Consider the following 27,935-nt stretch of genomic DNA (forward strand, 5'->3'; position numbering starts at 1 on the left):
CCCTGCTGGTTGGTTGGACCCGCAGCAGCGACAGGAACTGTGATACATGAGATTGGATTGGCTTGGTTGTAGGGAACGGCTATGCCACTGTAACCAAAATATCCACATTCAAACTCCAAATTCTTTGTTCTCATAGTTTGACATAGGCCTACATACTAATGTTTGTAATGATTAATAACAAGCCTCAGTTGCGGTCCTTTTAGTTTCAAACTTTATTTTGACAAATTATGGTGGCGAAATGCTGTAGTAATTTATTCATTTAAATATTATAACTAGTAGCCTAATTAACAGTTGATTAATCAATTTTCGTCATGCATTAAGCTGCATTTGTATTGTTTGCTTTCTTGCTTTCACCTGGTAATATATGGCATAGGAAAGGCTAATGTCAATAGAAGGCCTAACTGTCAAGGCCTACTACCTACTAGATTAGGATCAAACTGCAGTCACAAAACTTGAAGAAAACCTCATATTTGCAATGATTCAACAGCTAGGATGCGCAACAAAAGTTGGTCAGAGTAGGAAACATAATACCAGTATTATAGCCAGGGCCGTATTTCAGAGGCAGATTCAGTTGATGACATTAATAGCTGCCTAGTAGCAGACTACTGAGTTTGTATCAAACGGCTACACTGTGAAATCCTGCAGGATAAAACCATAATGAGATTGCCTTGAGCAAATTGCAGTAATATATTTCAAGGGCTGATAAGGCTCATTCAGTCTTATATTGTTCTAAAAGCTGCCCGTCAGTTTCACTTAAGGATTTAACCTTAATCTAAATGTTGCTTGTTACAATTGAATAACCATATTTTTGTGGTTATTTAGAAAGTACGGAGCTTGCTAAAGACCCACATTTGTTTATATATTTATTTGCCTGAGGGAAATATTGAAATAATCTTAATAGGACAATAAATAATTTAAATGAGCTTTGAAAGGAAATTATTCAAACAATCTCTTTATGGAAAAACGAATAATCGTCATTCTTTTTGATTCTGCACTATTCTTTGTTGTATAATTATGACCGCGTGACCATCCAATAATAATATTTTTTTGATTAACCAGCAGATGGCAGGATTTACCTCTATTAATGAGATGTACAATCATGATTGAACGAGAGGTAAGTATACTGGTGGTGGATACACTATTAAGCATACATGCCACCAACGAAAATAACAGGCAGGTCTACCTTCGTGTTATCTTCAATGTTTTAACTGTAAACACATTATAAAATGAGGCCAAATACTTAAGGCTTCACTATGTAACTTTTCTACCGCAGCGATTTACCCTATTTAAAAAAATCTGAAATACAAGTTTCTCAAGCATAGGGTTTTGCTCCATTAATTGATTTATTCTGGTCCACTTTGGGCCCCTCATCTGAGAATGTTTTAGCCATCTGTAGCAACAGGTCAAGCCACTAGAGATTGCTAATGAGAACACTTACCAATTTGTCGGTCCCTGGGCCCTGCACTGTGGCTTCCCACTGCTCCTGGTGCTGCTAGTGATGGGTAAAGGTAGCGATCACATTTTGTTATACAGTAGGCTACTTGTGCTCGTGCAATGACAAATAAAGAACTTCTCTTCAAACATAACTTCACTTGTTTAAGCTAATGAATTTGAAATGTTCTCTGTAAATTAGGTAAAATGAATCTGACAAAAACTATTAGCAATATCTAACCTTGGCCTTGGAATGAGTAGAACTTCTTTCCAAAGATGCTATTCAGATACAAGAGTCCTCATCAGGGTATAAAGAACCTCAACCTGTTGGCCTGAATACAAGCTAATGAGATTGTTGGCACTAGTTCCCTTGTCTAGCCTCGCTCGAGATGGCTTCGCTCGGGCTGAGCGAGTCTAGCCTCACTCAGGGTGAACCCAAACAGGACCTCTTATATGTGTGAGCTAACTTTAGCAAGTTGGGCAGTTGGTTATCAAATTACCTTGGTCATTGTTAGGCCATAAAATAGTTACTGGCTGTAAACAGCAATTTTCTTTGTCAGGGTCACCAGGTGTTTTACTCAATATGTTCAGATAATAATGATTGAATAATCTATAATGGAATTATCATTGAACAAGGTTCAACTAAATATGACCAGATAGTGAATAGTGAAGAATAGAGTTCATTAATTATTGCAGGCTAATTAGACGAGCACCATGTCTTGTCACTCAGGCCTCTGAAGTAGAGGTTATTCCCAGGGAGGTAACACGATCATAAGCTAAGGGCTTTTAAATAACTCCTCTTACGGTTGCCCTGGACACAGACATATATTTAAGGAACAAGCGGCGGGACTGATTTGTCCATTGCCAATTGCTCATGTGAAGCTTAGGGCCCAAAACTGCTAATCTTCTGCCTAGCTACTCATATTTCCTTTGAGCATGATAGGATTATGGCTCCATGAGCATACAGGAGTAAAGCCTCTTGGGTAGCCCCAGGGAGGAAATTTAGTTCTGGGATCTAAGGGAACTTTTTTTAAGAGATACATGAATTAATTAAAGTCACTTTCATTGAGAGAGGTTTGGGAACAGAATGATTAGGCATGGCAATCATCTTGGTCAAAGTATTGCCTGCAGTATTGTTTCCACAAAGGGCACAACAGGATTCACCTGTGCATTGCATAAAAAATACTTAGATGTTTAATTAACTCATGCAATTAGAACATCTGATAGTGGAACACATTTGGGGACAGTTAACATGGCTCCAAATCAAGTTGGGTTTTCGTCTCATTTTGGAAATGTATTACATGCTATTATCTTGGATGCTTGAGTTAACCAGGGATTGGCCAGCAAATATGTTTTTTAGAGTATAAATAGGAGCTTTATATAAGATACAAATAAAATATTGAAATGAAATCTGTGTAATTTATAGCTTTAACACTACATACGTGATCTACAGCACCACAATGTAAAGAACTTGCATCAAACAGAAGAAATAAATCTGTGACAGTTAACATAAAAGTAAACACAAGATAAATGAGCAGACAAAAGACATAACGTCACACAATATAATCTATATATAAAATTTGATAGTTAATAAAAGGGTTTGGGTTAGTTTGGTTTTCTGAAACACACATATAGCATATAACATTTATATTTACTGATATTTAAGTAAAGTCAAATAATGATATCGTATTTTAATTCTCAAAGCAAATATGTTTGTTTGTAACACTGTGTTTCAACACAGTGTTCTTTGTTTTGCAGTTTGGATCCTAGCCTGGGAACCAGAAAAATCTTGCAAGCTCATGTTTCATTGCTCTGTGGATAAAGTCTGGCTTCATACAAAAAGATTTCTGCCTGGTACGACTGCACTTTTCATCGCTCAGTGCTGCGTCATCTGTTTCGTTGCTGTGATTGGTCATAGGCCTTGCGTCCAGAGGCAATTTGCTCTGCATCTCGTGGTGGACGCCCTTTGGAAATCGAAAATGAAAAGAGAGGTTCAAGACTAATTACAGTTTGCAATTGGTATGTTGGGGCCAGGCTATTTGGATCCATCTCTTTCAATGCATATCTTTTTCTGATTAATACATATCTGGTTTTCCTTTGTATGTGTACCACCACAGAACGGCATACCATCCAGACTGACCAATGCCTTTCCCTTTTGCCTGTGTGTGCATGAATCCATTGTGTGTCTACAACCTCCCCTTTGTTCTCTGAGTCTTTGCATGGAGATCCAGACAACTGACATTTAATGAAGCCACATGGCTGTCTGGGACCTCCAAGGTACCCTGACACTTCTGTCAAACTCAAACCACCTAGCCTCTTATCCTATGATCATTTAATAAAGTCTGGCCACAAATTCCATCTAAACACAGGTTCAGAATTGAAGTGAATTCGTTTTTGGTTCTCTTTATCCGTCTATCTATCTCAATGTTATCTTCAAGGGCATCTTCTTTTGCCTTTTCCTCCCTCACATCAGATTTAATGTCAGGTTCACTCTCCATGTTGTGGGCAATGACTTGCTGTGCACTGTTCACAAAGAGGTAGGGAGAGCCTGAGCGGCCATATACTTCAGTGGGGCCATCGGGCGCCTGGCCCCTCAGGCTCTCCCTGTTTTCTTTGTTTAGCCATCAGCGGTGACACCTGGTGGCAGCAAGTTGCCACCCATCGCACCTTTACCACCGCCCATTGTGCCTGTGACAGGCCGATCTCCTTCTGCTCGAGTCATCGCACCCGGAGAGCGGTTGTTGTGGGCATGTTGGTCCCCAGGGGGACTGCAGAAAGTTTGTCTACACGAAGTCCAGTCTGAATGCACATGAGGCTTCACAGTAAGCCTACGCGTGGATCAAACTCTCAATTGTCTGTGTTGCTTTATTCACCCCCGAGGGTGATTTAAAAAGACTAATTAAAATTAATCCACATGCTCATCATAATGTAATGTAAAATGTAATCCTCATTTCTGATATACTTTTAATTGAATGCACTTTGTAGTTTGGCAGTACATCCTCAGTTGACTGATCATCCAGGACAGTGGTTTTCAAACTATTTTAACTTAACAAATTGTTTATTAAGGTGGGATTCAGATTCAACTGATTTTATTAAGGCGGAAGTATACAAATGTTTTTTATTTCGAAATTGTGCAATTAACCCATGCATTTCTGGCGACTTCTGGAGAGTCGAGCATGGCGATTAAAGTGGTCGATTTGGATGTAACTGTTCCAAAATCTTAATCGTGAGCGATCATTTCAAAAGAGGGCCCACGCTAAGACAACTATGAGGTCAAATTTGCACGACTGCATGCTTAAGTGAGTTAAGCCCAGATCGCAAGACCAATTCCAGGCTAACGTTACCCTAATCTTGAGGTAAAATGTGAGGGGAGACACACCACTCACGTGGGATTGCATGCCAGTCAGATTTCATGTAAGACTACTGTATTTCACGATTTGGATTGGGGTTATTACGTTTCCCTGTAAGGGCACAGCCGACATTGAAGATCATGGGTGCAATCTTAAATTGACATCAAATATATATACGGATACACACACATACATATACTGTACATACATATATATATACATATACAATATATATATGTCGTATATATATGGTGTATATATATATTTTAGTGTTCCGGTTGAATAATACATGTCCAGACCTGAGATATAGCCTTCTATTCTACATTTGTACAACTACTACTTAATCGACTGAATACTTGAAAAAGTGAGTGATCTAATGTTTGTAATGATATCTCTAACATTTGTTTTCATTACACAGAATAAAAGTAATGTTTCCATAGTAGCCTATTTACATGTATGCGACTCTTTTAAAATATTACATTTTTACAATGCACTAGAATTGGAGACTCAATATGACATGTTATATTGCATATATAGATGTAAAGATATCTCGATATATAAAAGACATAACATTAAGAAAACACAGGACGATGCCATTGATAATCAACCCAGTGAGGTTTTTAATAATGATAATTTGATGACACGCACAGCTACAGGTTAACAACGTGTATTGTCCTTTTGGTTGTTAGCCGGTTCACAAAGGATAAACATGTTTAGTTAAAACTAGGTATAATGGTAAATCCAAGGAATCACTATTGAAAAAGGAAGAAGAACGCTCAACCAGCAGCCATTATAAATATTAAACATGGCACACAGCTTGTTAAGAGTTATAGGAAGATTAAAGATTCCTTCTACAAAGCGTCCCTTTCCTTCAATAATCAGCATTTTTTTAGGCCTCTTTTCACATCCCCTGTGCCACCTTTAGCACATTCTTTAGTCTTAAAAAAAGATATCAAAAAAACATTGTTTGCCAAGGTTGAGGTACAGCAATTACCAGCCCGGTCCTCCGATAGTATGGTAGCTCGCCAAGACAGCACGCCACACTTCGGCGGGTTACCACTCTGAAACACACCAGTCGATTGGTGCACACCTAGCAGTGAGCCTTCTCGCTTCTAGCCCAGAAATGAGCAGCAAGCAGTATATAGCCACGGCGTCCCCTAGAGACAGCTCTCATGCTGCATAACGTGCTCATTCTTCACAATGTTTCCCCATTGAGGCACAATTGGATACAGTTTACTGCAACCAAAAGTTGGAAGAAAAATTTGCACTTTGATCTGTGCAGCTGTGTCATGCCTTAAGCCCTGAAGTGAAATTACTGAGTGCTGAAAACTAAGCAAAGATGCAATACTGGAATCAGGCTTTTTAGACAAAATAAACAAATATACAACCCCTTAATTTATAAATACACATAAATATAAATACACAATTGAATGCATGTAGTACAATCACTGGAAATAAATCTTGCAAACAGGACAAATTTAAATCAATCACTAATACAACGGGATACGCTACGTTTTCAGTTAACTTTTTGACTCGTCCTTTTTTTTTTTTTGCATAATTATCCGACAGATACTTTGGGTTTGCGAACTATAACAAACCAGCCAAATTCCAGCCACACTGTCCGTTTAAGTCCTTCCAAAATGTATACCAGAACAATCACTAAGCTGGGACAGAGAAGGCAGCCCCTGATTGGCAGGATTTAAAGAAATAAGGGACCAGAGAGAAGTTCTTGAGGTTGATCTCTTGCGTGACGCCAGTATCCTGCATCTCAAACCTGAGATGGAAACAAAACAATGTCTGGTTACAATTGAATACAGTGCTTAAACAAGAAAGGATTTTTCTATAAAACAAAGCACCATGTGATTTCGTTGAGCTAGTCCCAGCCCCCTATTAAAAAAAATATAACGCCTTCTGGCCTCCTCCTGGTCGATATCTTTTTTCCATTTAAAAAGGTGGGGCTGATTGCCGTTCAGTTTTCTCCACTCGCAAGAATAAGTTGTTTTAGTGTTTGGTTCTCCTTTAGTGTTGGAACTTTTACCAGTCTCTGGTGGAGATGACATAGTGGACCGGGGGAGCGGGCGTGTTGACCCCGCCTCCCGCCATCGGCCGGCCCAGACTGAAGCTCCCGGCGTTGGCGAAGACCAGCCAGTCGCCCGTGTGGAGCTCAGGCAACACACACTGCTCCACAACCTGGTCCATGTTGTCCCCGGATGGACCCCACAGGCTACAGCTGAACATCGGCTCATCTGGGGCGATGTTCTGGGAGGACCGAAAAGAGAAGGTACTTTGATTGCTATAGCAAGGCCAATGGCAGTACACAGAGGGAGACAGGGTAGAAGGGTGAGGACTCGGAAAATTTTGTTTTTGCTGATCCCACCAAGGTTGCTGGTGATTACTTTCAAGTCTCCATTTTTCTTTACTTCCACTGCCGCCATTTGTTTTCCATTTGAATGTTCTAAATAATTTTGCTTTGTTGTTGTCATTAGTTCATTATTATTAGTTCATCATCTGATCCAAGACTAGGCCATGTTAGATATGCAATAGGCATCAGCTCTCTAAACACTCCTAGTGCAGTTTGGAGTACTATAATATTAATGGTATTTTTGTAGGATACATACAGCCTAGGTAGTTGCCTTCAAGTGACGCAGATTGACCTATCCTTGCTGAAAGGACCACCATTCAGATGCATAGACCTTGAAAAGTTACATCTTCCCTCACTAGGGAGGTAATTTCCTCCACTCACCTTGTGAACCAACGGCACTGGGATCACAGAGTCAGTGAGTTTGCAGGAGAAGGATCCGTACACGCCCTCGTTGATGTAGTACTGAAACTCTGGCTCGTCATTGGCAGACGGCGCGTCTGTGGCAAGAGGGCAGAAGACAATGACAGGAGGTTGAAGCTAGTGGAGGCAGTTTTGAGAAACAAGCTAGAGACAGCTATATTTTGAATGTATCCAACCATTAAAAAAACCTCTCTTCTGGCCTCCTTCAAGAGCCACTCCCATAGCCTGGCTATTGCTAGACCAAGCTCAATCGTAGATTGCATGTTTGTCTGGGGAAGCTGCCGTCGTTTTCTTCAGGACAAGAGGCATGGTCAATGGGCCTAGTTCAAATGACTCTGTACGCAATTGGCTGCTTGCCGTTGCTTTCCTGTCGTCATTGTGTTAAACCAGCCAATAACGCGCCAGAGGGAAAAGCCAGCTTGTTGAACGGCTGCCGCAAAAACGTATCGGAGGCAGAACGAAATGTATTGCTCTTCTCCAGACCCTTGTGCAGGGCGAACTCACATCGCCGGCAGAATGGGCGGGGCTACCCAGTCTACCACTCCCCAAAACACATGACTTGCTCGCTAGCTTTAGCAATAGGTCTGCCTAGCCTAAGTTGTGCAAGATTCCGTTCATGTGCAATAGATGTATGGGGGAAGAGTGCATGCAGAAGATATCTAGGTAAGTAGGAAGTAAGACAGGGAGGCTATCCAATCAATTCATTTGGGCCAAATGAAATGATTCAACAGGCTTATTAAAGGTCTGTGATAACCACAGATATCTTTTTTTTTTATGGATTGCTGTAGAGATGTTAAGAGAATTTCCACAAATATGACAAATTGGGTTTAAAATCAAATGCCCCATCCTAGCTTTAATAGAAAGTAATTAATTGTATATTGGGTCGGATACATCCATAAGCCATATATGTTTAACTGGTTTCTTTGACTTGACCCAAGCTGAATCTGATTGCCTTTAAAATGCTCAATATTGGACTCATCCAGGGGTCTTCAATTTTGTTTTAGGGTTTCATTCTTCTTGAAGAATCTCAGAGCAGAACAAGTCATTACTGACCTCGGTGGAGTTCCTGCAGATCGCGTGCTACAACACCCTTTGAGATGATGTTGACGGCCAATGTGAAGGCAGGGGCCACCAGATAGCCGCCAAGCTCAGCCACGATGGAGACCCCAGTGGAAGGAGGGAAGTACAAGTCAACCACGGACATTACAGCCCTGTTGATCTGAAGCAGAGAGAATTACATGTTCATGATTCAGGGAAGTCGCATTGATTGATGCATTACATGAATGTCATGTAATGATATTTGAATGCATGTAATACTAATGTGAACTATTATTTACACACACAATCAAGCTTAACTCATAAAAAAAACCACATAATTTTTGTTTAGCTCTCTCCTAAATTACTCATCGTAATCATCCCGATCTTTTTTTTAATAAATCGTACCTCTCATATGCATTTGCGCCTGATAAATAAAGTTTGATTTTATCACCTTTTTCATTAAGTGATAGTCTTTGCTTTTATATCGGTTTAGATGTCCACACACAGATAAACAGATACACGACACACAGGGAAAGGAAGGCCCACTGACCTGTTTGAGCTGGGTCTCTGAACCACTGATCCCGTCTCCAATATCCAAGATGTTCATTGTAAACCCCATGTCCTCCTGCGGGAATGGGATAAACACCATGAACAAAAGAAAAACATCTACTGGCATATGACCTTAAAGACACCCTATTATACTGGTTTTCTGGTCTTAATTTCTTATTAATGACTCCTATAGCGCAACCTGACACAAATCCCAGCACAAAAAACTGTCGATTTTCTGGAAACTCTTCCTCTCATCTGGCCGCTTTCAGCATTCTCTGTCAACGCTCGGTTTCGTCCTTCTCCGCCCCCCTTCTGCCAACCCCACTCCGTTGTGATTGGTTACCTTCCGGAAGACCTGCGAAGGGCAGTCTAGCTCCACCGGGCGGGCAGATTTGACCAGGCATATGGGGGCGTGGCAGGAGTGCCTCTACGTAGATGATTTCCTGGAAATGTGAACAAGTGAATCGCAAATGTTGTTCCGAGTGTTTAGCGCTCTGCACAGCCATCCCAGACTGTCAGCAGGGAATACGTCGAAATGCATGTACGTCATTATTTGACACTTAAGTATGGTTAGACATGACTATCAATCATTATAACAACGTTTATAGGTCATACAAGTCGAAAAAGCATAATAGGTCTCCTTTAAAGAGCACCTATTATGCTTTTTCGACTTTTATGACCTATAAACGTTGTTGTAATGATTTATAGTCATGTTTAACCATACTTAAGTGTCAAATAATGACGTACATGCATTTAGACGTATTCCCTGCTGACCGTCTGGGGTGGTTGTGAAGAGCGCTTAACACTAGGGACGCCGGTTGCGATTCACTTGTTCAAATTTCCGGGATTTATCTACGTAGAACAATCCGGATTTTCCATGTATGGTAATGCTGCAGCATGCTCTTCCGGAAGGTAACAAATCACAACGGAGTGGGGTTGGCAGGAGGGGGGCGGAGAAGGACGAAGCCGAGTGTTGACAGAGAATGCTGAAAGCGCCCAGATGAGAGGAAGAGTTCCCCGAAAATAGACATGTTTTTTTGTGCTGTGATTCGTGTCAGGTTGCTCTATAGGAGTCATTAATAAGAAATTAACAGCAGAAAAGTAGTATAATAGGAGATCTTTAAGAAAATATGAATAATATTAAAATAAATCTAAAATATTATCTTAATTCAATACAAATAAGTACACATTTTTACATATTAATATAAATATGGTCAACATCGAAAAAATAAATAAATAAACCAATACAAAAACTTTTTGAAAACTCACCGCCATGTCAAACACACACCGGGCGTCAGAGATGGCGTTAGCGTATGCCTGCTCGTTATCACAGCTGGAGATGTTGAACCTGTTAAGAGGCCAGGGATACTAGGTGTTAGCAGGGCCGTAGCACCAAATTCTGGGCCCTGTATACAGGAGGTACTGCTGGGCCCCCCCCCCCCGAATTCTCCCTACCAGCGCCCTGCATAGAATTGCCTGGCGGCAATTTGCCGCTGAGCGCAGTGTGCGGCTCATACCACTTGGGGATGGTAGCAAATTCTAAAGACATACTTTTTTTTTTAGTTATTATCATTTTTTTATTCCCATGGGCCCCCCTCTGCCTTGGGACCCCCCACTAGGCCTGTCGCGATATGCAATAAATCAATTAATCGCGCGATAAACTAAAATGAGCGATAATTTTTTGCCGGCCGCAATAATTTCCATTCTTACTCTTTTTTTTTTAAAATCATTGCTTTATTGGCCTAATCTGAGAAGAAATCTATGCCATAAACAGAAATATTATAGGCCTTTATTACACGGGTCTTCTCAATGCCGTGGAACGTTGCATGTAGTCCGGTAACTTGTCAACCCCAGCGTCTTCGTTTGCTAAGCAACGTCAACGTCTTTGAAGGACTATTTCTCTGCTGATCAACACTACGAATGCTGCTAACGAATAAATTGTAAAAAGACACACCATGTGAAGTTATTTTTTCGTCTTGGCAAGTAGCCTTGTAATAAGCGGGATGATGTAGTATAGAACGTCGCCGGTCATTATCTAAAATAAGCCCCTTCAGGGTGAAGCAAGACACCTCCGCTGCGCGTCGGTCGCCTGTTCGCCCTGTCGGGGCTTATTTTCCCGATAGTGACCGGCGTTCTATGCATTATATATATTTATATATATTATATATATTTAGCAGGGTAGGCCTAAGTAACAAATGTCGGGTTGAAATCGGGCTCCGACTCATAATTACAGGGCACAACGAGTAAACCCCCTCGTCAAGTGTCAGTAGCCGCGTTGACATGGACACATCTGTTCCGCATAGATTTCTATGCCGAACAGAAAATGATCATGCATACGCCTCATTCGGAATACAATTGTCTGTTCGGCATATATTCTATGCCGAATATAAGAGGTGGTGTAGTCAGTTTTAATCGCCATGTATGCACTTATTCCGAATAGATTGGGGTTTAACTTAGAGCAGCCGCAGTAGTTCGCAATTGGTCCACTGAGCTCCGTCTGTACTTTTAAGCACACCGAACTTCACCGCTGTCAAGGAAAGTGGATTTATTGCCTGATTCACGTCTTTGTTATCGCTCTGTTAAAGTAATCCGGTAAGCGTGTCCGGTTGCTAAGCGACGGGACATGGCTGTTTATTAATGACGTGTTCGCGTATCGTAGTGTCCGCGCGCGTCCGAGGTAACTGTAAATGAGTAGGCTACTAGTAGTACTTTTGCAGGCTGAACGTTAAAATACTTCTTAATTTAGAGAGATGGCAGCTGCAGTAGTTCGCAAATGGACCTTCGAGGATTCCTGGTCACTAAATTCCTGTAAGACCACTCTCTCCCACCAGTCTTGGCTGCAGACTCGCATCCAAATTCCTCTTGTTTGCGGCAGAGCTTAAGGTAAATATAAAGATCTGACGAGAAATTGACGTTGCTGCGCTGTCCTCCTCCTTCTTAATTGAAGGAGCAGGCAGAGAAAAGCTCTCTCCTGCTGTGCTTTCATTAAAATCAAATTTAAAATCCCCGATAGTGATAAGACATCCATTATGTCGCCGCCGGTCCAGAGATGTGTCAGGTGTGCGCGAGAGACAGAACGGACACTTTTGTTACTGCCATGTATACAGTAGCCTATATTCGGAAAACATTTTAGGAACAGATCTATGACGCATAGAAATCTATGCGGATCAGATGTGCCATGTAAACGCGGCTACTAAAAAATAAAGGTTTATTGATCTTCGAAAGGGTGTACTTTATCATTATATTAGTTGAAAAACTGCAATATTATCGCTTATCGCAATAATTCCTGGGGCAATTAATCGCCCAGAAAAATTTGTTATCGTGACAGGCCTACCCCCCACAACTGTGTACCTTATACCCGCAGTCCGACGGCCCTGGGTGTTAGTAACACTACTTAGTAACAGTACTTTGATAGTATAGTCTAAACTAACTGAGGAGCATTAAAAAGCAATGGTGATAAGAAAGATCAAGCACAGCTTTTACTTAAACAAAATGTCCAATAGTTCTCCTCTCTCGATATCTCTAAAATAGGACAAAGGCTGATGAGAATCATGGAGGGCATGTCAGGTTAGGGATTATACTTCCTGGAGGTGCTGGGGATTCTACTGGTCCAGTTCCCTGTCCACGTGTCCTGAGCAGGTCTTACCTGGCTCCCACCACCTGGACGCCCAGCTCCTTGGCCCTCTCCAACAGGCGTCTGCAATCCTTCAGGGAACAGCCCAGCTTCATGCTCATCTCCTCCCCTCTGCCGGACGCCTCCGTCCACACCTGCAGCAGCAGCCTTGGAAATAAAATAATACCAAATAAATATACTATTAAGAAAATGTACAGACCAAAAAGATGGTTTAATTGAATTTAACAAATGGCTATGGATACAAAATAATGCCGTAACTTGTATTTAATGAGCTGATCTTTTTAGCTCTTTACCAGGAAAAATGCACCACAAAAAAACAGTTCTCAGAACACCCGCCGCAGCAGACAATTTTCCGGTTTATATCCATGATCAACAGCACAGATGGACAAATTATTAACGGATGCCAGCATTTACTTCTCAGAATCTCAGTGGGTGTTGGTTTAGGGAAAAATAAGGGTTTTCATTATGTGCCAACAGACAGAGCTTGTGAATCCTCAAAGCATACTGGCATTTTCATATTGCTAGTATAAATGTCAACAACATCATCATTCATGTAGCAAAACAGACAATAACAATATGCAACAGATTAAGTTGAGGGATGAGGTTTATCATAATGGACACATGGCAACTCTGTAACACATACATGATGGGTGCTGGTCGATAAAAGCCGATACTTCTGGTCTGAAGGCACTTACTTGGCACGCGGGTGACAGCGGGCGATCTTGCGTAGCTCCGCCTCGTTATCACACACGAGGAGGTCCACGCTGCATTTGGCGGCGTACTTGATGTGGGAGAGCTGTTTGCAACCGCCGCTGTAGATGATGTCTTCTGAGGGAACGCCGTGGCTCTGCACCATCTCCAGCTCGGACTGAAACAAACCCCCAGGGGTAGACGAGCACGACGGGAGATACGGGTTACTATGGTAATGTAGAAGGGAGACCTGGCAGGAACCAGTGAGAGCACAGGTGGGCGGTTCATTGCGTACCATGATGGTAGTACGATACCAAGATAAAAACACAAGGTAACTTGCGTTTGGAACGTGTATTTGGAAGTGTGGCCAAAAATGCTGCGCCGTTTTGAATGAATAGATGTTGCTTGGTTACCGTATTACAAAACCACAAGAATCACAACCTTGCACAATCCTTTGATCCAACAATCAAAAGTGATTTTGGCAGCTGGCCCAAATTGTTTATTCCAGGCGTAAAATATATCAAAGTCGTTTGCTGACAAACTCTGACTGCTCTGGTATGACTCATTTATAAATGTCCTACGGGTTCTCATCGAGACATTTCAACCCTTTGTACTGCCCTTGTAAAGATCTTAGGATACAGCCAACAGCCAAACACAGACCAGATAGATCATAAGTAAGACGAGAACTCCCACAACTAGGGTACCTTGTTTGTGCACATGAATCCTGTTCCAAGGGCGGCAAGGACTTCGATGAGGGCCGGGCTGCTGTTGCATCGGACAGCGTAGTAGGGCCGAATCTGGGGCACACAGGCTCGCCAGCGAACATGCTGCCGCATTACGACTCCCAGATCCGCCACAAAAAACGCATTCTTGTCGGCCTAAGGGACCAATGAAAAATAAATGCAGTATTAGCCAATTCTAGTCAGTGATATTCTTCAAGGAAATATACTTAAATGAAGGTTGACTAAGTATACGGGAGAGTTACTACACTCATTTAATTTGGTCACAGGTTCTAGCGAAACACAAATCACGTTTCTGAACTATGTTGTGGTGTCGACGGAGTAGTAAACACATTTTGAGTACAAGTGCAAGTGCCACAATGTTCCAACTGCATTACCAGGGACTGTTCAGAGATGTGGTTGTCGACAACATGCTGGAGGAGCGTGCCTCCGTCCAGCAGGTCGATGGAGTACTGCGGTTCGTCATATAGTCCTTTCATCTTGTCAAATGACCTCCGCTTGTCCAACAAACATGTGTGATATGGAGAGGTCCAGGTCTTTCTGGTTTGGCCCTTCTTCAGCCCTTGGGGTGCTAGATGCAAACAACTGGGTAAAAAAAAGACAAATATCAATAACAAGATAAATATTTCCAAGATCAGGGCGGTTAATATCGTCATGGGTGCTTCAAACTTTTATTTAAATTGTTTCTCTGGTGGACAAGAATGTGACTGAGACAAGCCATTTTCAACGAGTAGCCAATCGGAGCACAGAATGGATCCAGCGGTGTTAGCGCTTGTAGTGTGTGGAGGAGGCTCATTCATCCGAATGGCCATCAGGAAAACACAGAGTCTGGGGCACAGAGTTCGTTTACTTTACCACCAATTACCCCACACAATCACCCATAATCCCTGTGCTGGTGACCCGTAAAAGGCTGCTTTTGATGGCATTAACCAAGGTACAATGGAGGCGGCCTCAGCGTCAGATGCCAGCGTCGATAATGTTACACAGTGCGTCAGCAGGACAGAGCTGTCCACTCAGGAACAGATGTGAAGTGACTGTGAAGTTTTCTAGGGATCTGTTTGTGGCTTTAGGGATAGTGCGAAGAAACGAGTTGTCTGACTGGGTATTCAATTGAACCTAGATGGGAACCAAATTATTAGAGTGTAAAAAAGAAAATTCACTGTGGGAATCGTGGAACAGAACATAACTGAGCATTTACAAACATCAATGTCTGACTAAATTGATCAGGGAATACCCACAGCGTGTTGAATTAAAACTATGATTGCGACTATCCTCCAAAAAAAGCGAAGGAATGTCAAATCAAATAATAAATTAGTTAGAAGTAGTTGAGATTAAGGACAATTTTATAGTTTAAATATGAATTAAGACAGAAGGGGAAAAATAAAAAAATAGACAATATTCAATATTGGGTTGCAAAATGCACATGAAACCATGTATCCACACATTAGAAAATTGTAAGACGAGGACGCATTAGGCATACATAATACGATACATACATGGAGGAGTCCGGTGATGGAGCTCATCCACTATCAGCTGGGATCCCAAGGAGGCTCGGCGTTGAAGTCAAACGGCTCTCGGTAGAGAGCCTTCCCTAAGCCTTCTGGGTAGTTGTAAGCCTGCAAACAAACCCAGAGTTTAGGGCTATATAAAGCACACGTATTTTGAAAGATGATCTATGCACATTGCACACGTTGGCAAACGATCTAATGACTGGACCGAGAGTTATACCAAATATGTTAGACGATTTGAACAGTCCTACGGGGTAAAAAATAAAAAGTAGCACAGATGTACTTGTTATTTAAAAACATCCATGCAACACGTATGTAAATCCAGTAACGCGATAGATAACTACAGCCATTTAATTTTAAAATGTGAGCTGAGTGAGTTAAATATGAGTTCTTTACTTTGATTTCTGCCCATTAACATGAGGTTCACGTTATAAACCGTGAAACTACAACTATGCAGCCTGCCGAGAGTCACCACGGCCTTTGTATTTCAACACATCTCATCGGACCTGGAGAAGATAGTTTTCAGCATCGATTAACATGTATATGTATAGAATAACAATGTCCGCACGTTGGATGCCAGGCACCCATCTGGCCATCAAACCAGCCGAAGCCAGTTTCATATCAACAACATGCTAACGGAGGACAACTGGAGCTAACAGCGTCTAACGTTACTTACGTGTGCAGAAAGCCCAAAGCTGGGGATGGATCCCTTTTTCTTTTTGGGCGGAATTTTTAAAGAGTAGTGGGGCTACTATAGAATGAAATAATTATTGCCATGCACGTCGTTGATCGCGGCAAAAATGAGCTACTTCGACTGCTTTTTTAACCAGCTATGGACGGTCACCATGGATGTATGAAAGCACCGTAGGCGTAAACGTCGTACCCAGGAGTTCTTGTTCTTGAACCGGATGCTCCGAATATGCGTTATGGCCGAGAGAGAGAGAGGGCGGGACTTTCAGTTACTTGGGTTAAGCGGATAGAGTCGGGAAAGAGGGAGGGACTTCTGATACAGATAGTAGATATCCGTTTCTTTAACATTTAGGACATTGCTTTATACAATGATTCGTCACTTCTACATAATCCCCTTGTCGTTCTTGTGGTTGGTTTTGTTGTTATTCATATATTTTTATTCTTCTAGATCTAGGGACTGTTAACTGGCGGACACATATCATAGGAAGTGAGACCGGCATTAGCGTTGCTGTAGACCGGAATATGGCTGCAATTCTGGATCCTTTCTATCAAATATGCCTTGGAGGTCGAGTTAGGCTCGGTGGGAGGGGCTTAACGCTTTCAGAGCTGTCAAGCCCTTAGTTAGTATTTACTTTTATTAACCATAACACAAATACTAATGAAGTAAAACTAACTGAACAAAAAAATCTTAACATCAATATATAATAATATAATATATAATAATAATAATAATAATAATAATAATAATATAGTAAAATGTATGTAAATCTGCATACATGTATTTTGGTTGGGCTGTTACTATACAGTAGGTGTTAAAAAAAGGTTATGAACTTAAAGCATACACTTAAAAGAGGACGTCAGATAACCAAACACATATATTTGTCTTCTTCTACTTGCTTATCAATCTTGAAAATGTATTATGAAGAGGAAATAAATTCACTTTTTCTAATATCAATATTCAAAAAATAATATCATGAGATTAATTTTCTACCTTCATTAATGTTATTAATTAAAGGCATTCAGTATAATGTTCAACGAAATACCTGAATTGTCTCCTCATTAATTTCCTCTGGCTAGTTAACAATGTCAGAACATTGTCCAGTCTCCAGATAATTAATTCTCTGCGGCTGCATTCAGCATCTTCCCAGTCTTCCTCAATGGAGAGCAAGCGGTGTACATTTGTCTTCAGATTAAGCTCCACTGGATTCCTCCGTCCTTTGCCCTTGTTTTGAAATGGTGAAGATATTAGTCGGTCCCTGAAGGCGGCAACACCACAGACGGTTTTTTTTTCTCTCTCCTTTACAACACAGCGCGTGACGGTGGCGGGCAGGGCTGAGCTACTGTTTAAACAGACAGAAAGTATTCAGGCAAGTCTCCAAAACGGCTCTGGAATGAAAAAGTGACAACATCTTTAGCTAGGCTTCGTCATTGGAAAATGAATAGCCTACATGTCCTTTAAGAAGTAAGGGCCTAATCCAAAATATAATCTATAAGAGTTGATGGATAATTCAGAGTAATTAAGTACATTTAATGACTAATGGGCCTCTCGGATGTTTGACACAGAGATATGTAGTCTTCTGGAAAACTTGAGAAACTCTCTCAAAGTAATTTACTGATTGCACTGCTGAATCTTTATAGTAGAATTTCAACACTTCTTTGATAATTTACCCATCGACCAGGCACTATGTGAGACTCCTTGTGATTTCTGGTTCCTGCTTCTCATGACCGATATTGTCCTTCTAATTACAGTTTTTATTTTACAAAATACACTACTAATATTCTCTATAAATGTAATGCAATTCCATCAATTCATAACATTACACTGAGGATATCATTGTTATTATTTAATAATCACAGTCATAAAACAAATCATATTTTTTAGCATATTTGAAGAGAGCCAAGCAAAAGCTGGGAAATCTTGGTACAAAGTTGCTTTGCGACAAACATTTAAATAAAATGTTTTTGAATATGTGACTCTTTTTATACAGTTAATAAAGTCTGGGGAACCATCCACTTTACAAGCTACACACATATATTCAATATTATGTTGGTTTGTGAGTGCTGTGCATTTGTAAGGCATACCAATTGTACATTTCTGTTGACATCAGTAAAGGAGGGTTCAAATCTGAAGCAACTCCACAATGCAAAGGACAAAATAGTCCTACACAATATAGCATTGTTTGCCTCACTCATACAAGTGCTGCATATGGTCCTTTGTAACCTCTTTAGATGGGAAGTCATTGTAGACCACGACACAAAAGCTGTTCCGTGTTTTGTCCCTCTGCATTCTGACAGTATGCTACGTATATGCTAGTCTAATCACACATAACATCTGAACTGGCATGCCGGCAAACCCCAATGTTTAATTTTCATTGTTTAGATCCTAATAACAACTCCAGCAGCCGCCGGGTACGGGCGGCCCAGACGTGTGTGTGGCCCACTGGGAGGAAAAAGGGCTCAGTGGCTGCATTGAATTCTCATCCACAAGATTTGCCAAAAGATTACATCAACACTGTGGCTCAGCGAGGTCTGCAGATAGAGTTCATAGGACCAAAGCCCATGGACAGGCGTACTTTCAAGCTTACAAAGAATCTAAACACTCAGAATCATGTCATACAAAGATAACACCAGGCAAGGAACAGCCTTTGTTTCTGTTTTGTTTGACTAGTTATGAGAAAATAACCCCCCTAAATGATAAATTAGATAAGATTCATAGATTTGCTCTATGCTAATTCTCTGCATTATGTAACAGGGCTTAGTATTGTGCTTGTTGTAATGCAGTGTGCGTTTAAAAACCTGTTTCTTGTACCTCTTTTGTGAGAGAATGTTGCTAAGTAGAAAGAAGTCCAGACACATCTTTCCTGAGTTCTGTGGTGAATGCTAAGCAGGGTTAGAGAAAGCCATTGGCCGTCTAAGTTCAATGATTGTGCAAATGTAAATTCCTTTAAAGGTTAACCTCCGGGGTCTTAAAAGATATTTAAGAAAAACGAACGTAACTTGTAATAGTTTGATGACAAAGATATTATACTAGCAAATAATAAAGGAAGGAACTTCAGGGTCAAATAATGTGATAAGCCAGATAATATATTAAAAGATATATTTGTTTGAGTAGGCTTTCTCTGTTCATGTCATTGTAACAATAGTTTCAAGGGTCAAGAGATATGAAGATAAGCCATGTCACTCAAACAGTAACAGAATGTTAAACATGTCCAACCTCTCACCCCTCTTTCTCTTTCTGCCACAAATAATCAGGGCCCAATTCATTACACTTTTCTCATGGCATCACTCAGTGCCAGCAGGTTTCATACATTTGTATTATTAGAGCTGATCAACAGGACCGCCTAAAATATCTCATATTGTTATAGTTTAAGTTTCATGTGTGTGTTTGTGTGTGTGTGTGTGTGTGTGTGTGTGTGTGTGTGTGTGTGTGTGTGTGTGTGTGTGTGTGTGTGTGTGTGTGTGTGTGTGTGTGTGTGTGTGTGTGTGTGTGTGTGTGTGTGTGTCGGGGGGTGGGGGTATGCGTGTGTGTTGGTGTGTGAGTGTGCCTGCCTGTCGGCCTGTCTGTCTGTCTTATCTTGTGTGGGTTTATGTGTGTGTGTGGATGTGTGTGTCTGTGTGTTTAGGTGCAGCTATTTTAGAGTTTAGGAATCAAACAGGTTTTTAGGTGTTACTGGACAATAACTCTCTACTCTGTACATTTGTATAGTTGTAAATGATCAACGTTCTTCAGAGCCTTCGTCTTCAAAAACCGTGCAAAAATATTCAGATGTAAGCTCTTTTTGTCGAATGAATGTGATGGATATTTATAGTTTAAACGTAGCATACAAAATTGTAGTAGAATACATAAAAACACAGGTGCAATATTTTGTAAAGCTTAAAATTGACAACTGATGAGTTGCATGGACAGCCGTCTTCCTCTACAAAGTGGCTGATTAAGACCTATCGCAGGCAGTGATAACATCAGGCAGACTGGCCTATGGCCAGCCATAGGGACAAAAATCAATCCCGCTGTTTGATCTCCAGGGTTGGCTCCACTCAGACCAAGCATTGTGTTGGAAACAATGAACCCCAGACCCACTGAACTAAACATATCCCATCGGCTGCATTTTTCCAAGACTTCCATGAGGAGACACCCAAGTTCAGGAAACCAGAGTCCACCTTATCCAATTTTGGAAAGTCAAATGTGTATTGTGTCTGACTGACGACTCAATGCTGACTGTAGCCATCGGTGTCCAGAACAGTTATAGCTGCTGTCAGATAAATCTACCCCACTAAAGTTAGGACAGCAGTTCTAATGTGTACCTTCTTGGAAGGGAAAGGTAACATGTTCAGCCTACCAATATTAATGGCACAAAGTAATATATTCACTTTGAAACTTTTGGGAATTTGTTTTACCAACTTTTTACAGATGTCTAATAGTTAAATTCATTGGTGGAGATGGAACGGTATCTGATTGCAGTATGCATCCCAACCAGAGGTGGACGCTAGTGAGCTTGGTGGGTGACGAGTGCGCATGCTTGAGTGCGCAGAAAGGCCTTCCTGTTTTCCGGAATAATCAGGTGACTTAATGCTGCTATGACAAGATCTCAAGAATTGGACTAATGGCAAATATGAATACTTGCAAGCTCTAAAAAAATAATACTATATATTTTCCTGAAAACATCCTATTGGTTTCTTATTCAGGTAAGCGCAAATAGTGAACCAACAACGAACACACTGTGTTTGTCGCTAGTACCGTGGGTCAATATACTGCAGCTAATCCTTCCGTGTGTAGTTACTGACCAGCTGGTTTCTGACAGCTTCACGTTGCACCCCGCAGTGTATGGTTGTTTATCAAACTCAATGGTAAACACGTCCTACAATCACTTCATACACGGTGTACCGTTAATGCTGTTGCCATATGTCATCAAGAAACAGGGCTAATCATGTTTTATTGCCCTTGACAGTTTCTGAGTCTTCTGTGCTTTACATAACATCGAGGAATACAGTGGTCGTTCTACTAAATTATTAATGGCCCAAAATATGGTTATAACGGACTTGCTGTCTCACATGCTGTTAGTTCAACAAGCCAACTGGTCGGAGAAGCACTGTAAACATGTCAGAGTTCTGGTTGATCTCGGCTCCTGGCGAGAAGACATGCCAGCAGACCTGGGACCACATGATGGTGGCCACTACTCGCACCAACAACCTGTCCACCAACCACAAGTTCAACATCCCCGATCTCAAGGTTAGCAGCAGCACCCACTGAATACAGTTTCAACAATTAATTTAGATCTAAAACGAATTCAACACCATGATCATAACACACCATGATGAATGAACAGCGCTGGTCTAAAGCATTCTAGTATATAATAAATACTATGTCTTCATGGTAAGGTTACATGTTGCTTTGATAAAGTGTTCCTTGCTACAGTTTCTCGGTTGGCTACTGCTTTGGTCATTCATTGCAAGACCCAGATGAGATTACCCCACCTTTTTAATACATGAGGTGTTAATATTCTCCTCGAACTGTAACCCTAACCCTAATGCATGAAGGGCTTCTGACAAAAGAGGTGCCGTCCTAAAGACAATCCCCTGGTGGCCACCACTCACTGATTAAAACTCAGATACCGTTGTTCAAATGAAACACCTTGTTTCAAAATGGCCTAACATTACTGGACCAGAGATGTTCTTCAAAGCATTTTTTGTGCTGAAGGGCTCTTTTCCTTTTGTTGCAGGTTGGGACTCTGGACGTCTTGGTTGGGCTGTCGGATGAGCTGGCCAAACTAGACGGCTTTGTTGAAAGGTACATTGCCCCAACACCCTCTGTCTGAGTTGGTGTCCTCTTTGTTATTCCATCCTATGTAATATGTTTGATGTACATGGGTAGTTTGAACTGTTGATGAAGCACTAAATGTTTAAGCACTAAATCCTCTGATGTAAAGCTTGGACCTATTATTATTTTCTGCTTACCTTCCCCTATAACCGTGGGGAATTTCACACTGGTCTAAAGCTAAGAAGGCACGCAGGCTAAAGTTTGCAATTTACAGTTGGGTGACATGGCGGCATCTTTCACAGTCTGGGAAAAAAAGGTATTTTAGGCTCATGACTAATGGGCCTCTCGGATGTTTGACACATAGATATGTAGTCTTCTGGAAAAGTTGAGAAATCTCTCACAGTAATTTACTGATTGCACCGCTGAATCTTTTCACTATGGATATTACAGAGATAGAAAGTCAAAAATTACATCATGGTTTCACTTTTAAAGGGGATTTTAAATTGACAACACTTCTTTTATCATTTCCCCATCCACAAGGCACCTTGTGAGACTCCTTGTGATCTCGCTTGTCATGACCAACATTGTCCTTCTAAACAATATGTTGACCTATCTTCTTTCAAATGTGGATGTCCTTCCTGTATATTTCTATGGCCATATGGATTTAGGGAGGAGGGTTTCGTTTTTTAGGTGGTTCGTAAACCCTTGATCAAATAAATATAACCAAAAATAATTTCGTGAACGAGTAGTGATGGCTGCCATTGAAGCTACATAGAGCATGATCAGCTCTCCCTTTTAAAGCTGTAGTTGGACAAACCAAATGCGTGTCCTTGTAACAAAATGTATTTGCTGATATTCAAATGATGTATGCTATGGTGATTTATGAAGAGGCGTGTGGTTATGCCATGGCGGTGAAACATACTATTTCTGGAGCACAATGTGTGTCTGCTTATAAATCTAGTATTGATTTTAGGGGTTGGGATACGTTGTTATAGCGGGGTACTGTGAACTCTTTTGATGTGTGTTTGTGCTAGTGCCGAGGGGTTTTGACATCTCTCTCGGCTCTTCACAGTGTGCTGAAGAAGGTGGCTCAGTACATGGCCGACGTGCTGGAGGACAGCCGAGACAAAGTCCAGGAGAACCTGCTGGCCAATGGAGGTAGTCCAACCCCCTGCACATATAACGCCATTGAGATGATATGGGATCTCTATGCTTACAATCATTTAGGATTTGTTTGAATGTAATAGATCAAATTTAGCTAATCTATGGTGAGAAAATATGCCTTATTCAAAGAATATTAAGCCTTTGCTGTACGTAAACTCAAATACTGTTTTCATAAAGACTGTTTAGTTCATTCTGACCTGAAAGACTTCTGTTGGTTTGAGTACCATTGGTTTATAAATCTCCTTTTTGCGCCTCCTACGTGTTTTTTTTCCAGTGGACCTTGTCACCTACATCACACGGTTTCAGTGGGACATGGCCAAGTATCCCATCAAACAGTCCCTGAAAAACATCTCAGAGATCATCTCCAAGGTAGCGCTCCCACTCAACACAAAATGAACTCTGGAGACCTGGCAGTGTTTAAACGGATGGCCCCTAACCTCTCTATGGTCAACGTGTGATTCATGCTGCTAGGTTGCCATGTTTTTACCTGTGCTTTGGATACATCATGATGTGTCTGTGTGAGAGCAGGGCTGAAAGCATGCCTTGTTGCAACCTCTTCCCATTTCTCCTCCCCCCCCGCCCCCCCCAGCAAGTGAGTCAGATTGACAACGATCTGAAGGCCAGGGCATCAGCCTACAACAACCTGAAGGGAAACCTGCAGAACCTCGAGAGGAAGAATGCGTAAGTGTTTTCTTTATTGTGTGTGTGTGTTCTCAAGGGTGTTTAACATGGTATGTGAGGGATGATATTTACTTTTTCGGTGATGACCTATGCTTCCCTATACCACCAGGGGGAGCCTGCTGACCAGAAGCCTGGCAGACATCGTTAAAAAGGAAGACTTTGTAATTGACTCAGAGTACCTCATCACTATGCTGGTGGTGGTTCCGAAGTAAGAACTTAGCCTAGCTGTAAAACAAAAAGGCATGAATAGATAAATATGGGTCTGTTGAATGTATGGTTGGTTGAGTTAAAGCTGAGCTCGGTTTTAATGGGTGTTCTCATGCCTGGTAGGACTGGATATGCTGACTGGCAGAAAACGTATGAAACACTTGCTGAGATGGTCGTTCCGCGATCCACAAAGTAAGTTACACGTGGTTACACAGTTTTGCTGGTGATTTGGCAAAACAGAGATTTTTTAATGCTAGTAACCTAGTTATGTATTATTTAGAACCAGACGTGAGAAAATATGTGATGGAACATAAATTGCAAAATCCTGGTTCTGACATCTAGAAATGCTTCAGAAAGATTAGAGATTTGAGAGAAATGTTACAGAGTTCATAACTCTTCTAAAACCTATACATCTCTTCTACAACCTACAATCTATACCCCCCCCCCCCCCCCCCCCCCACACACACCATCTCCCTAAAACCATTAACCCACATTTAGTTTTTATTTCTTTGTCAACACAAAGGACAAAGAAAGAAGTGCATGCAAACCTCATTACCATGTCAGGCCCCACACTGAAAATGGTGTGACTTATGAATTCACTTGGCAGCCGTCAAACCGTTGCTCTTTCACTTAGATCCTCCATCCCTACTGGTGACGTTGCCTAGCAACACCCTCGCTATGCAGATGCTCATTAGCAGTTGCTCATTAAAAAAGTCTTGGGGACCTCCTCTTCTGGCATCCCAACGGTGGAACAGGATCTTTGGACTGTGGCAGAAACATTATCCATCTGCTCATGGGCTTGTTTCTTCGCTTTCTCTATGTTGGTATTGCTGAACAAACTAGTGCGATGTAGTCTTATGATAGGCTGACATGCACACATTTTCTCCTGGTATGCTAAAAGAAGGTTGAACTACTTTAGGGATCATCCGTCAACATTATTCTCATGCTATAGTCATTTGTGGGTTATTTGTATAGTGTAAATATATACGTTTGCAGAAGTGTTATTGACGTGACATCTTTGCTTCTCCCAGTCTGCTGTTTGAGGACCAGGAAAGCGGTCTGTTCAGTGTGACCCTCTTTAGAAAGGCCCTCGATGACTTCAGACACAAGGCCAGGGAAAACAAGTAAGGGCCATGTCTCACTGCACCGACAGCACACTTATCACCACACTGGATCACTTGAGTCCTCATTGCCATTGTCAGAGACCTACATTAATAGGTCTCCGAAATTAAAACCTTTCTGTTTTAATGTTGTTACATATTGTTACATTTTTGAAAAGGTTACATGTTTTCTGATGTACAATCTAGAGTGATTGTGAAGGTAGTCAACGGGAATGATCAAGATGACCTCTGACCTTTCTTTTACCTTGTTGTCTCTAGGTTCACCATGAGGGACTTCCAGTACAACGAAGAAGAGCTGAAGGCTGACAAAGAGGAGATGACGCGTCTCTCCACAGACAAGAAGAAGCAGTTTGTACGGGCCCTTTGTGTCTAGGAGAGAATGGCACAAATGTACCTAGTGGAAGGCACTAATCATTTAGTAGCATGGAGGATGAAAGATTACATCACGCATTTTTCCGTCATCTTTGATATGAGAAATGGATCAGACTGAAATAATCAAACACAGATTGGTGTGTTTTATGTAGGTTGTTGCATACAAACAACAAAAACATTCAAACCCACTCAATTTGAATAGTCGATTCCACTTTTTGGATTCGATTCCAAAGCCCGGAGTAGACTTCAATTCATTTCACTTTCTGCTTTGATTTTGGCCTTGACCACACAGTAGGAATAACTCCTAATGTTGGATATGGATCCTCCGCCCCTGTAGGGCCCTCTAGTGCGCTGGCTGAAGGTGAACTTCAGTGAGGCCTTCATCGCATGGGTCCACATCAAAGCACTACGGGTCTTCGTCGAGTCCGTCTTGAGGTACAGTTATTAGTTTAGAATTTATTATAAACTAAACCCTTGATTTATTTGTGGGTTTTATTACATGAATTATACATATGGCCTTGTAGTGATGGCTGTGTCCATGCTGTATTACAGGTGTGAGACCTCTTTTATCAATGTATTCCTAAATACAAAGCCACAGAGACAGTCTAATTTCCAGATCAAATTCAACAACTTCTATTTACCATAATACAATATCACAAATTACAGGAATGGCCAGAAAAGTTCATGTCTAGTTTGGAATAAAAATACGAGATGACAATGAAATGGTTTGTCTCTTTAAAGAACAATTTAAAGTAATGAAATTCTTGATGACTGTGCCAACTGAAAGGTCCACCACCCCTGTGGTTAAAAAACAAATCAACCTAGTAGATCCTTTTGATCCGACCGGCCTGCCGACGTGTTAATGATAGTTCTTGCTAAGCTGCAACGCCACTATGCCTCTCCAGGTACGGCCTACCGGTCAACTTCCAGGCCATGCTCCTCCAGCCCACTAAGAAGACGATGAAGAAGCTAAGGGAGGTGCTGAATGAGCTCTACAAGCACCTGGACAGCAGTGCCGCCGGCATCATCGATGTGAGTCGGCCTGCTTTTGTTTACTATATTGATATTTTGTTTCATATTTTCATGTGTGTTTGTATTTCGTGGTTATGTTTCATTGTAAGGTTTTTATGCACAGTAAAACTATTTGAATATAGATTTGGTCAGGAACAGCAGTTCGCAGAAGAAGGTGTTTTCCCCATCCCACCCCATTTCTGCTTATCGGAATTCAGCGTAGATGCATGTGGGAAATATTTCACAAAACTTGTGTGTGCTACCGCTTCCCCTGAATATGAGGAACAGTTGCGGTTTACTGAGTAGCTGAGATCATGTTTTCCATCATGTTGAAATGCTCCCCCCGTTCACTGGTGAATGACATCACGGGTCGTGTGTGTCTGTTCCGCAGTCGGCGATGGACATTCCCGGCCTTAACTTGAGCCAGCAGGAGTACTACCCCTACGTTTACTACAAGATTGACTGCAACCTATTGGACTTCAAACTGTAACACAGTCTATGTTATGTAGTCGGTACGTTGAGTGCACATCTCAAACCTGTTAACCATATTTCTAAAAATCCATATATATATATATATAAATATATATATCCCCCAACAACTCCCCCTTCATCCTTGTCATTGGGCTCTGTGTGTGCTTTCAGTCCCTCCTCCTTCATCTTTTAGTCTAACGTGTAAAACTCTGGGCATGCTCTTTCACTGTGGTGGAAGACCCGTAAACAAAATGGCTGCCACTTTGACACATAAGATAATAATGAAACCTGAATATCTTGTTTTATGACTTGGTTGTTGTTAATTCCATCGTGACCTGACATGTATTAAGAACCACTTGTGGATTTCATTTTGCTTCAGATGACGAGTTGTGTTTTTACATTTACATTCATTCCTCTTTTGTGTTTGTGCTTATCGATAGCTGCTTGTTCCAAGTTGATATTCCGGAGATTTCTATTTGTGTGTGTGTGTGTGTGTGTGTTTGTGTGCGTGTGTGTGATGCATCTGGTATGTGTTTCTGCCTGCCATGGCAAACATTTATGGAAAAAAAAAGATGTGGTACCCATGTTCTGTATATTTGATCTATAGATCTATTGTGAAAGTATTGTGTTTGCCATTGATTGTACATGAATAAATATGAAGATTACCCACATGATTCTCTAGCTCTGAAGTTCCTTTTTATTTGTTGTGTTGGTGCAGGTGGGTGGTTGTGTTCTCACGTG

General features: G+C 41.3%; 2 protein-coding genes across 3 annotated transcripts; one reads left to right on the forward strand and one right to left on the reverse strand.

The window, feature by feature from the left end:
• Positions 1-5,349: 5,349 nt before the first annotated feature.
• azin1a (antizyme inhibitor 1a) lies at positions 5,350-16,712 on the reverse strand. The gene is made up of 12 exons (XM_056603011.1): positions 16,399-16,712; positions 15,711-15,830; positions 14,592-14,799; positions 14,179-14,352; positions 13,480-13,652; positions 12,797-12,931; positions 10,420-10,498; positions 9,152-9,226; positions 8,617-8,782; positions 7,525-7,640; positions 6,820-7,040; positions 5,350-6,555 (listed from the first exon to the last, which is right to left on the reverse strand). The coding sequence occupies exons 3-12, from the start codon at positions 14,691-14,693 to the stop codon at positions 6,441-6,443; spliced, it is 1,356 nt and encodes a 451-aa protein (XP_056458986.1). The 5' UTR covers positions 14,694-14,799; positions 15,711-15,830; positions 16,399-16,712; the 3' UTR covers positions 5,350-6,440.
• Positions 16,713-20,925: 4,213 nt separating this feature from the next.
• Positions 20,926-27,864, forward strand: atp6v1c1a (ATPase H+ transporting V1 subunit C1a). 2 transcript variants are annotated; one of them, XM_056603014.1, is made up of 13 exons: positions 20,926-20,971; positions 21,472-21,639; positions 22,130-22,197; positions 23,240-23,325; positions 23,606-23,700; positions 23,921-24,012; positions 24,122-24,220; positions 24,343-24,411; positions 25,251-25,343; positions 25,599-25,692; positions 26,050-26,147; positions 26,618-26,744; positions 27,115-27,864. In XM_056603014.1, the coding sequence occupies exons 2-13, from the start codon at positions 21,508-21,510 to the stop codon at positions 27,211-27,213; spliced, it is 1,152 nt and encodes a 383-aa protein (XP_056458989.1). In that variant the 5' UTR covers positions 20,926-20,971; positions 21,472-21,507; the 3' UTR covers positions 27,214-27,864. The 2 variants fall into 2 exon arrangements, with proteins under 2 accessions (XP_056458989.1, XP_056458988.1); XM_056603013.1 differs by having other exon boundaries at positions 20,931-21,095; positions 27,115-27,863.
• Positions 27,865-27,935: the final 71 nt, after the last annotated feature.

Source organism: Gadus chalcogrammus, chromosome 11 (genome assembly GCF_026213295.1).
Source record: "Gadus chalcogrammus isolate NIFS_2021 chromosome 11, NIFS_Gcha_1.0, whole genome shotgun sequence".
In the NCBI taxonomy this organism is placed as follows: domain Eukaryota; kingdom Metazoa; phylum Chordata; class Actinopteri; order Gadiformes; family Gadidae; genus Gadus; species Gadus chalcogrammus.

Bases quoted from the DNA above. Each gene is read 5' to 3' on its own strand.
- azin1a (XM_056603011.1), bottom strand. From the start codon at position 14,693: ATGAAAGGACTATATGACGAACCGCAGTACTCCATCGACCTGCTGGAC. The intron at 12,932-13,479 runs GTAAGTGCCTTC...TTTATTTCCAAG, and splicing joins CGCTGTCACCCGCGTGCCAA to GCTGCTGCTGCAGGTGTGGA. The intron at 9,227-10,419 runs GTGAGTTTTCAA...CCATTCCCGCAG, and splicing joins GGTGTGTGTTTGACATGGCG to GAGGACATGGGGTTTACAAT.
- atp6v1c1a (XM_056603014.1), top strand. From the start codon at position 21,508: ATGTCAGAGTTCTGGTTGATCTCGGCTCCTGGCGAGAAGACATGCCAG. The intron at 24,412-25,250 runs GTAAGTTACACG...TGCTTCTCCCAG, and splicing joins GTCGTTCCGCGATCCACAAA to TCTGCTGTTTGAGGACCAGG. The intron at 25,344-25,598 runs GTAAGGGCCATG...TGTTGTCTCTAG, and splicing joins CACAAGGCCAGGGAAAACAA to GTTCACCATGAGGGACTTCC.